Source organism: Takifugu rubripes, chromosome 17, assembly GCF_901000725.2.
Source record: "Takifugu rubripes chromosome 17, fTakRub1.2, whole genome shotgun sequence".
Lineage (NCBI taxonomy): Eukaryota > Metazoa > Chordata > Actinopteri > Tetraodontiformes > Tetraodontidae > Takifugu > Takifugu rubripes.
The window spans coordinates 133,288-144,186 of NC_042301.1; the positions used below are offsets into that span (position 1 = coordinate 133,288).

At 55.3% G+C, this 10,899-nt stretch overlaps 1 protein-coding gene across 3 annotated transcripts in view; it reads right to left on the bottom strand.

The window, feature by feature from the left end:
- Positions 1-14: 14 nt before the first annotated feature.
- The window catches only part of kitb (KIT proto-oncogene, receptor tyrosine kinase b), an 11,362-nt gene continuing 477 nt past the window's right edge, over positions 15-10,899 (bottom strand). Inside the window, exons 2-22 of one of the 3 annotated variants that reach the window (XM_029850222.1) lie at positions 9,679-9,954; positions 9,268-9,552; positions 8,359-8,498; positions 7,984-8,152; positions 6,027-6,216; positions 5,840-5,955; positions 5,653-5,767; positions 4,891-5,081; positions 4,569-4,675; positions 4,209-4,335; positions 4,025-4,129; positions 3,568-3,678; positions 3,333-3,468; positions 3,196-3,260; positions 3,009-3,118; positions 1,785-1,907; positions 1,594-1,705; positions 1,354-1,453; positions 1,134-1,239; positions 880-1,064; positions 15-597 (exon numbers count right to left, since the gene is read on the bottom strand). In XM_029850222.1, coding sequence (XP_029706082.1) covers positions 921-1,064; positions 1,134-1,239; positions 1,354-1,453; positions 1,594-1,705; positions 1,785-1,907; positions 3,009-3,118; positions 3,196-3,260; positions 3,333-3,468; positions 3,568-3,678; positions 4,025-4,129; positions 4,209-4,335; positions 4,569-4,675; positions 4,891-5,081; positions 5,653-5,767; positions 5,840-5,955; positions 6,027-6,216; positions 7,984-8,152; positions 8,359-8,498; positions 9,268-9,552; positions 9,679-9,954 — 2,828 coding nt within the window. In that variant the 3' untranslated portion in view covers positions 15-597; positions 880-920. Of the gene's footprint in view, positions 1,065-1,133; positions 1,240-1,353; positions 1,454-1,593; positions 1,706-1,784; positions 1,908-3,008; positions 3,119-3,195; positions 3,261-3,332; positions 3,469-3,567; positions 3,679-4,024; positions 4,130-4,208; positions 4,336-4,568; positions 4,676-4,890; positions 5,082-5,652; positions 5,768-5,839; positions 5,956-6,026; positions 6,217-7,983; positions 8,153-8,358; positions 8,499-9,267; positions 9,553-9,678; positions 9,955-10,899 lie in introns of all 3 variants that reach the window. The other 2 variants (XM_029850224.1, XM_029850221.1) reach the window with 2 other exon arrangements.

Below are 10,899 nucleotides of genomic sequence, written 5' to 3' on the forward strand. Positions count from 1 at the left end.
GCGCAGCAGCAGTACCGCAGCAGCACAGCAGCAGGGAGCTTCCACGGTGCTGCTGTGCTGCTGCGCTGCTGCTGCTGCTGCTGGTGTTCCTACTACGTTTAAAAAAACACATTTTAACACTAAAATTAAAAACCAAGCTCCTCTGCTGTTGAAGCTGCGCGTGGCCAAAAAGAAGAGAAAAAGCACCACAAGTTCAGCTCAGACAGAAACAGCCTTCCAAAATAAAAGCATCCAATAATTTTCCCAATGACGTGAGAGTTTGGGAGAGTTTGAACTAGAGAAGAAGAAGAATCCACAACATCAAACATTCCATCAAAAATGAGAAGAAAAAACCTTGCAAAGAACTCCGCTTTCACCGAATTGAGGCCGTGCACGAGCCTTTCACATCCTCGTGCACGAGCCTTTCACATCCACGTGCACGAGCCTTTCACATCCACGTGCACGAGCCTTTCACATCCACGTGCACCTGCAGACAGGTCAATACGACGAAGAGATGAGCTGGAGATCAATGCAGGGACCGTGTGTGTGTCTGTGTGTGTGTGTGTGTGTGCCTGTGTGTGCACGTGTGTGTGTGTGTGTGTGTGTGTGTGTGTGTGCCTGTGTGTGTGTGTGGTACAGAAAGGCCGATGATTGAGTGAATTTTTGTTCGTACTTCAGAGCACATACGTGTATTTGGCCCCATCACATTGTGCAAAGAAAGAAGAGATTGAGCAGAGACATTGTTTGTTTGTTTGTTTGTTTGTGGCGCTGCATCTATGATAGACTCGTTTTTGCAATGAAAGCAAAAAAAAAAACACACAACTTCTTGGGACTTTTGGGGGTTTTGCCAAGTTTGGATATTAGTCAAAGTTAAGCAGCTGGATTAGGCAGTCCGTGCACGTGCGTGTGTGTGTGTGTGCGTGTGTGTGCGTGTGCAGGTCTCAGACATAGTCCAGGAAGACGTCAGCGGTGCTCTGCAGTAAAGGCTGGGTGGGAGCGGTGGTGCTGCAGACTGAGCTCAGTCTGTGTGACGGCGCCCTCTGCTGGTCTGGAGGAGCCGTGGCGTTGCTCAGTCTCAGGTAAACCTGTGGACAGAGACCCCTGCTCTGGTCACCGCTAATGTTCTGGAGACGTTTCTGTGCTCGCTAACTCACGTTTCTGGTGTTTTCCGACAGCAGGAGCTCGGTCCGCTCCACCAGGTTCCTGAAGGAAGGCCTCTTCAGGGGGTCGTGGCTCCAGCAGGACAACATGATGTCGTACCTGCAGAGAGGGGAACGTTGGAGGAACTCAAATGGGTCAGGCAGTCTGTGCACGTGTGTGTGTGTGTGTGTGCACGTGTGTGTGTGTGTGTGCGCAGGCAGAACGTGCGCCTACATCTGAAGCGGAGCGAACTCGGGCCTGCCCATCCTGCCACCCTCCTGGATCATCCTGTAGAACGCGGCGTCGACCCTCATTCCCGGGTACGGGCTGCTACCTGCAACACAGGCGCGCACGTGAGCTCGCGGCTCCTCGCCACTTCCTGGGGCTAAAGCACGAGCAGCTGGGCGGCGTGGAGAGCAGCAACCATCAACCTCAGCACAGCAGACGCAGCGGCGTCCGTGACGGGAACGTTACCGAGGGAGAAGATTTCCCACAGCAGGACGCCGTAGGACCACACGTCGCTCTCAAACGTGCACACGCAGTCGAAGATGCTCTCCGGAGACATCCACTTGACCGGCAGACGGGCCTGAACCAAGAACACAGCAACATTCCTGATATTCCCGGATCCCGGAGTTCTTCCTTATTTCCTGTGTAAACAGACTCACGTTGCCCCGGAGCACGTAGTTGGCGTCGGTGGTGATGTCACGAGCCAGCCCGAAATCACAGATCTTTGCCACCCGGCCGTGAGTCAGCAGAACGTTCCTGGCTGCAAGATCCCTGTGGATGCACTGCACACACACACGCACGGACACACACGCGCACGCACGCACGCACACGCACACACACACACACACACACAGGTCAGGACACCCAGGGAAGCAAACAGAGCACAACTGACACTAACTGGGTTTCGCAGTGAAAAATTGATTCTTAGGCTGCAGAATAGAAGCAGCAGAGCAGGAACTACAGGAACTACAGGAACTACAGGAACTACAGGAACTACAGGAATTACAGGAACTCCAGGAACTCCAGGAATTACAGGAACTAGTGCCTGAGCCTCATGCAGGAACTACAGGAACTACAGGAACTACAGGAACTAGTGCCTGAGCCTCATGCAGGAACTACAGGAACTACAGGAACTACAGGAACTAGTGCCTGAGCCTCATGCAGGAACTACAGGAACTACAGGAACTCCAGGAACTAGTGCCTGAGCCTCATGCAGGAACTACAGGAACTACAGGAACTCCAGGAACTACAGGAATTACAGGAACTACAGGAACTACAGGAATTACAGGAACTCCAGGAACTCCAGGAATTACAGGAACTAGTGCCTGAGCCTCATGCAGGAACTACAGGAACTACAGGAACTACAGGAACTACAGGAACTAGTGCCTGAGCCTCATGCAGGAACTACAGGAACTACAGGAACTACAGGAACTAGTGCCTGAGCCTCATGCAGGAACTACAGGAACTACAGGAACTCCAGGAACTAGTGCCTGGGCCTCATGCAGGGTCAGGGTCCTAAATGTGTGTAGAGCAGGGGGGGCAAATCCAGCCCTGGAGGGCCGGATCCAAGCCAGACCTTCTGTCCTACAGGTAAACACTCACCTGGGCTCCATTTACCTGGTGAAAGCAGTTTCTCCCTGGTAGGATGCAAAACCTGGCTGGATTCCAGCCTTCATGGATTGGACTTGTCCATCAGAGGAGGTCAAATCCAGTCCTCGAGGGTTGAATTCAAGCCGGGATTTGCATCCTACCAGGCAGGAACTGCTTTCACCAGGTAAATGGAGCCCAGGTGAGTGTTGACCTGTAGGACAGAAGGTCTGGCTTGGATCCGGCCCTCGAGGACTGGATTTGCCCCCCCCGGTGTAGAGCGTAAGGAGCCGTACGTTCTTGGATGTAATGTACTCCATCCCTTTGGCCACCTGGAAGGAAAAGCTGAGGAGGTCCTGTGGGTCCAGGGGGAGCTCCTCCGGCTCCTCCGGCTCCTCCGGCTCCTCTGGTGAGCAGATCAAACGCGGGATGAGTGTGAAACGCTCGTCAACGCTCGTTAAATGCACATCAACGAGGCCTGACCTGACGGGGAGGAGCGCTCCTTCTCTGACGGGCGCATGGGCACGTATCCCGAAGGCCTCTCCTCCCTGTGCACGTGCACGTGTGAGCACGTTAGACGTCTGTAAACCAACCAGCCACCTCACACAGAACAGCCGTACCTGGCAGGCTTCATCTGCTCCGAGATGTTGTAGTAGTCATCGCCGGCTTTGGGATTCAGGAAGGACGCTCGTCTCCCCCGCAGGAAGTTCAGCAGGTCGCCATAGCAACAGTATTCTGTGATCACTAAAATTGGGCCTGGCAGGAAAAGGAGACGTTACAAACGCTTTGAGCCGTGTGACACCAAGAAAGGCCGACTCCCCCAGCAAACCACGACACTCGTGCACGTGCCCTCACCTGCCACCGTGCACGCCCCCAGCAGGTTCACAATGTTCACGTGGTTTCCAAGGTAGGTGAGGACCTTCAGCTCGGACATCAACGCCTCCTTCTCCGTGGCGTGAGCGTTGGCTACAACGAGACCAGCGTTGAGTGGCGTTCACGGCATGACGGCTAATCGGGGTTAGCATCGTGCTAACCTGACACGCATGCCGGGCGTGAGCGTGGCCCCAGACATGACGGCTAATCGGGGTTAGCATCGTGCTAACCTGACACGCATGCCGGGCGTGAGCGTGGCCCCAGACATGACGGCTAATCGGGGTTAGCATCGTGCTAACCTGACACGCATGCCGGGCGTTAGCGTGGCCCCAGACATGACGGCTAATCGGGGTTAGCGACGTGCTAACCTGACATGAAAGGGTCACCTGCTCCCCACAGCTGGAGGTGGGCGTGGCCAACAGGGAGGAGTTTCACCTACGTTTGAGCATCTTAACGGCGACCGTGGAGACGGTGTCGGCGGAGCAGAGGCCGTACGCCGTGGCCCGCACCACCTTCCCGAAGGCCCCGGAGCCCAGGGTTTTACCTGCGGATCACATGATCACACCTGTGGATCACATACGGCGAGCACGTCGACCCCTGACCCCTTCTGGGAGCCGTCGTACCAAAGCGAAGCTTCTGTCGAGGAAACTCCCATTTGGCGTCGTACGGCAGCTGGGTGGGGTCGATGTAAATGTAGCTGTTGCCATGGATACTTTCGATCACTTTCCACTGGATCTGAAACTTGGGTTTCTGTTCAGGACGAGAGAGAAGTGGGTCGCTGGAGTTAAGCTGATCATGCGGATCAATGAGAGCAGCGGCGAGGGCGCCCGATATGGATCCGGGTCCTCAGGACCCGTGAGGGACGTGCTGCCTCGCTCACTGCCTGATTATTGCTGTCGATCAGCTGGAGACACGCCTCCATCTCTGACCACTTTTCTCCAGTGACGGGGGATTAAACTCTTAAGTTCTTCTTCTTCTCTTACCTGCAGGTATTTATAGAGCAGCAGCATCAGGACGAGGGTGAGGAGGACACCTGTGGCCACCATGGTGGTCAGGAGAGGCGTGAAGAGTCGGTGAGGGACGAGGCGTTCTGGGGGGACACAGGTGAAGCAGGCGGGTGTCATGATGGTGCCACCTGGTGGTTCGGGGAGACATCTGCAGCAGTGGTGTTTGTTTGTGTGGAGGATTAGGAACCTCTAATCCAGCCTCAGCACGCTCTAATCTCCAAGCTCCGCCCACTAACTGCACACCTGGCCCGGCGACCGTGGGCCTCCCAAGGTCGTGTGTTTGATAATGGCGTCCTACCGCTGATGGAGAACAGGGTGTAGGCCTCCTCCTCCTCCGTGCTGGCCACACACTCCAGGGTGTGATAATGCTGGTGCTCCTTGTGGCTCACGTTGAGCCGGCTCTCCACCTCCCTCCTCCCGAACACGGCCTCCGTCACGGCGGGAGCCTCCGGGAGCTCCCACTGGGTAGCGTTGGGCAGGTGCGAACACCTGCGGAGGATTTCCAAAGATTCCAAGTCCCATCACTTAGGATGGAGCCTGAGCAGAACTTAGTGATCATCCTGACGATCGAAATAATGATGAAATGTCGTTAGCATGTTTTACGTGCTGGTTTGAGAGTTGCTACAAGGTTAGCGCTCGTGAAACAGTCGCTAATAGGAGGATTTAGAGTTAAGGTGTTAAACTGCTGATGCCATGGCAACAGCATGATTAGTCTGGATTCCCTGGAGACTCTAAAATGAGATAAACGGTGTGTCACCCCCCCCCCCCCCCGTGGATCAATAACAGAAAATGGCTCATTTCCAAGCTCCCAGCCTGACAAACAACAGCTTTGATCCATGAGAACATCAATAGAAACAGAGGAACATCAGGACGTCATGTGTGGTTACGGTCAGAGTAACGGCTACAACAAAGAGAAATAAAAAGATCAAAGGAATACATAATGAATCTGAGGGTAACAGTAACGCAGCCCCCCCCCCCCCCCCCCCCAAAGGTGACGTTAGGGCAGATCGCTCTGATCCGTGAGATCAAAGGCGCAGATCAAAGCCGGCTGGTTTCCTACCGGGTGTGGGGCAGCTGGCAGAAGTACCAGCTGATCTTCGGGAGCGGGTACCCTGCAGCCCGGCAGCGCACCTGCCCGTCCACGGGCCCCTCCTGGGTGACGATGACGGGCCTGCCTGGAGAGGGGGGCTCACTCATCACCTGGGAAACACGACTGGCACGAGCGCACGTGCGCGCTCACGACTTACTGTTGACGAACACGTGGAAGAGATGCTGGAACGAGGCGTCCTCGTGATTGGCCGAGAACGTATAAACCCCGCCTTCGCTGCTGAGGACCCGCACGAGTCTGAGGGCGCCGAGGTATCTGAGGAAGCGACGGTCAGATCAGAGGCGCTCCCGGACGCCCCGCCCCCGGCCCGGTTCTGATCCACCCACCTGTACTTCTGCTGATGGACCGTGATCACGTGTTCGGTGGTGTTGAGGAGCTGCTTCCCATCGTAGGACCAGGACCAGGAGCTGGGAGCAGGGTAGGCATCAAACTCCACCCGGAGACTCAGGCTCTCCCCTTCTCTGACGTGAGCCCGGACTGGACCGGGACTTCCCAACAGGCTAAAGAATCCCTGTTCTGGAGGGGAACAGACAAAAGATGCTTGTTCATGTCCAGGGGGAAACTGAAATATTTGCTGTCTAGGTATGAAGGTGGGGCCTCGTTAGGGCCTCGTTAGGGCCTCGGCTGCTGTCTAGACCGCTGCTAATTTCACATGTTGGCTATAACAACATCATTTGGTTAGCAAGAGTGGCTGCAGGTGTTTTGGCTGCTGGAGCCCTTTGCTAATGCTGGAGCCCTTTGCTAATGCTGGAGCCCTTTGCTAATGCTGGAGCCCTTTGCTAATGCTGGAGCCCTTTGCTAATGCTGGAGCCCTTTGCTAATGCTGGAGCCCTTTGCTAATGCTGGAGCCCTTTGCTAATGCTGGAGCCCTTTGCTAATGCTGGAGCCCTTTGCTAATGCTGGAGCCCTTTGCTAATGCTGGAGCCCTTTGCTAATGCTGGAGCCCTTTGCTAATGCTGGAGCCCTTTGCTAATGCTGGAGCCCTTTGCTAATGCTGAGCCCTTTGCTAATGCTGGAGCCCTTTGCTAATGCTGGAGCCCTTTGCTAATGCTGGAGCCCTTTGCTAATGCTGGAGCCCTTTGCTAATGCTGGAGCCCTTTGCTAATGCTGGAGCCCTTTGCTAATGCTGGAGCCCTTTGCTAATGCTGGAGCCCTTTGCTAATGCTTCAGCCCTTTGCTAATGCTGGAGCCCTTTGCTAATGCTGGAGCCCTTTGCTAATGCTGAGCCCTTTGCTAATGCTGGAGCCCTTTGCTAATGCTGCAGCCCTTTGCTAATGCTGGAGCCCTTTGCTAATGCTGGAGCCCTTTGCTAATGCTGGAGCCCTTTGCTAATGCTGGAGCCCTTTGCTAATGCTGGAGCCCTTTGCTAATGCTGGAGCCCTTTGCTAATGCTGGAGCCCTTTGCTAATGCTGGAGCCCTTTGCTAATGCTGGAGCCCTTTGCTAATGCTGGAGCCCTTTGCTAATGCTGGAGCCCTTTGCTAATGCTGAGCCCTTTGCTAATGCTGGAGCCCTTTGCTAATGCTTCAGCCCTTTGCTAATGCTGGAGCCCTTTGCTAATGCTGGAGCCCTTTGCTAATGCTGGAGCCCTTTGCTAATGCTGGAGCCCTTTGCTAATGCTGGAGCCCTTTGCTAATGCTGGAGCCCTTTGCTAATGCTTCAGCCCTTTGCTAATGCTGGAGCCCTTGCTAATGCTGGAGCCCTTTGCTAATGCTGGAGCCCTTTGCTAATGCTGCAGCCCTTTGCTAATGCTGGAGCCCTTTGCTAATGCTGGAGCCCTTTGCTAATGCTGGAGCCCTTTGCTAATGCTGGAGCCCTTTGCTAATGCTTCAGCCCTTTGCTAATGCTGGAGCCCTTTGCTAATGCTGGAGCCCTTTGCTAATGCTGGAGCCCTTTGCTAATGCTTCAGCCCTTTGCTAATGCTTCAGCCCTTTGCTAATGCTGGAGCCCTTTGCTAATGCTGGAGCCCTTTGCTAATGCTTCAGCCCTTTGCTAATGCTGGAGCCCTTTGCTAATGCTGGAGCCCTTTGCTAATGCTGGAGCCCTTTGCTAATGCTTCAGCCCTTTGCTAATGCTGGAGCCCTTTGCTAATGCTGGAGCCCTTTGCTAATGCTGGAGCCCTTTGCTAATGCTTCAGCCCTTTGCTAATGCTGGAGCCCTTTGCTAATGCTGGAGCCCTTTGCTAATGCTGGAGCCCTTTGCTAACGCTGGAGCCCTTTGCTAACGCTGAGCCCTTTGCTAATACTGGAGCTGGAGGATGGTGGTAGTGAAGGGCTGCGCTCACCGCGGACATCCAGCCGCAGCTCCGTCGCGCTGGCCCCCCTCTCATTAAGGGCGTAGCACCGGTAGGAGCCCGAGTCGGAGCGACTGACGGCTGGGATGGACAGCGAGGCGGAGAGTTGGTAACCCCTGGAACTGGACAGGATGTTCGACGTGAAGGACTCGTCCGGTTTCTGTGCAGCCAAACAGAAACAGGCTGCATCAGAGACGTGAAGCTCATCCTGAGTTCTTCCTTTCTCTAAAGTCATGAGCCAGGAGGTGCTAAAAGTAAAGATCTGATTATATTTGTAACGTAAAAGCCCAGAATGAGGACTGCAGGCCCTCCACGTGGCCACTGTCCCCTAATAAAGAGGAGGTTTTGACCCTTGACCCTGCTCACCGCTGTGAAGGGGAAATCCCACTGGAGACTGAAGTTCAGGTTGACGTTGGTGGAGCTGCAGGTGATCTGGAACGGTTCCCCTTTCCTCAGGATCACGGTGTCTTTCTCCGACAGCAGGATCACCGGAGGCGTCTCTGGCACTGGATCAAGAGATCACAACCGAGATTCTTCACATTTCCAGTTTAAGTGATGGTTCCTGTGGCCAGAAGGTGTGGCGCCCTGTTCAGCCGCAGCAGATTCCAGAGGCTGATTCATGGTGACGTGCACGCGCGCAGAACGTGCGCACAAACGCACCTTCCAACGTCCAGCCTGCGTGTTCCTGACAAACACGTCTAAGCTCTCTACTCCTGTGCTGTCATAGCTTTGTTCAGCGTAATCCCCCCAACACACACACACACACACACACACACACACACCCCCCACACACACACACCCACACACACACACCACACACACACACACCCTCTGGGTTTGGTTCTGATCTCCTGTTTACACTCTGAAAGGCTGTGCAGCTCAGGGATGGCTTGGCTAGTCTGGGCCTCATGCTAGCCCCCTCATGCTAACCCCCTCATGCTAGCCCCCTCATGCTAACCCCCTCATGCTAACACCTTCCAGTCCAGCACCAGGACCTCCAGCCCCCTACAGAACAACTTTAAATCCATCAGATATATAAACGATGACGTCATCTAATTCTTTAAGTATGTTTACATTAACCCGTTCTCCGTGCACGCTAACAGGAGGTTCTCTTACAGTAGCATTAGTTCCATTCATGCTAAGCCTAACGGCTGCCAGCAGATGCTATCGGGATTAGCTCATCATTGTTGCTGCTTTAGCGTAATGACCCTAAAAATGTCCTAAATCTGGTGAGCAGACGGAACCATAAACGGACCCGTGTGGTCACTCACTCACCCAGCAACACGTCCAGCGTGTACGGGCTGGAGGCCGCCACGTGGCCGCCCAGCTGGGCCACGCACACGTAGCAGCCCTCGTACTGCTTCCTCACGCTGCTGATGATGACGCCGCGCTGCAGGTGGCCGTGGTACTTCATGCCCGAGGGCAAAGGTCGCCCGTCGCAGGTCTCCAGGGTCAAACGGCTGACCTCCGGGTCGGTGACCAGACAGGGAATCACGCCGTTTTCCCCCGCCCGCTCCAGGATGTTGTTCACGATGGTGCGCTGGAAAACATTTGGTCCGTCTGAGGGAGGACGGAGACTGGTTTCAGTGGTTGGGGACAGTCCCCCCCCGGGTCACCCCCCCGGGTCACCCCCGGCCCCCCCCCCGGTCACCCCCCCCCCCCCCCCCCCCCCCCCCGGTCACCCACCTTTCACATAGACGTAGATGGAGCTGTGCTCCCTGGTGCTGTTGTTCACACACGTGTAGCGACCCATGTGGTACGGCTGCGCCGCCGCCACCGTGATGGAGGCGGCCCCGCCCTCCTGCCCCTCCCCCTCCAGCCTGCGGCCCCGCTCCCGCAGCCACTTCAGGCTGGAGGGTGCGGCGGGCGAGGTGGCGTCGTCATGGCAGCGCAGCTCCAGCCTCCCCCTCCTGGGAACGACGAGGTGCGGCCCGCCGGGGGTGATGACGGGTCTCCAGCACCCTGGAACAGAGGTCATGTGACTGGTGAGGCCGCTGATCCGACACAGCGTGGCGGCGTCCTGCAGCGCCTCCTCGCCGGGCTTCAGTGGAACCAGAACTTTGCTGCAGGGGTCCAGCCCACGCTCGGGCCTGGCAGCGAACCACCATCGCTTCCACCATCCCGGAGAAATCCAGGAAGAAATTCCTCCTTTTCCCAGCCCTCCTGCAGCACCCTGGGACCTTCAGATCCAGGCTCCTCAGTGTGACCTTTGACCTCCTCCTGTCTCCTTCAGGCATTGTGGAGTTTATCTGGGATTTCTTCATCTTTGATCCACGTTCAAAGTGTGAAAACGGACCGGGTCGCTAGCTGCTAATTCTGGTTCTGAAGGACTCGGTGCCCCAACGATCAATAACGACGTCTGAGTCGTGTTTTTAGGTTAAACTGAGAGAACAAAGGAAGAGGAAATCTTTCATTTCCCCGTTTGATGAACTTTCCTCCATGTTTCCTCGTTTTTATGGGAAGATTTTAACTCAAGATTTCATGTGACTGTTGAGCCTTCAGGCCTGGGAGTGTGTGTGTGTGTGTGTGAGTGGGTGGGTGGGTGGGTGGGTGTGTGTGTGTGTGTGTGTGTGTGTGTGTGTGTGTGTGCTTCTCTTCAGTTTTGTGGAACCTGAGGCCTCCTGCTCAGTAACCACGTGTGCTCCTCATGGCTGCACAACTAAATCTCTTTATTCCTATTCCATAAATATTTTAGCACCCCCCCCCCCCCCCTCCACACACACTCACACACACACACACACACACACACACACACACACACTGGAAGATGCCCACACTGTGTGTGTGTGTGTGTGTGCACCTGTTGCCTAAAGGCATCTTCCACCTGAACCCTTACAAGGTATCACGGTGACATGATCAGCAGACCTGAACGTTACCAACCGTTAACCCCCCCACACACGCGCACCC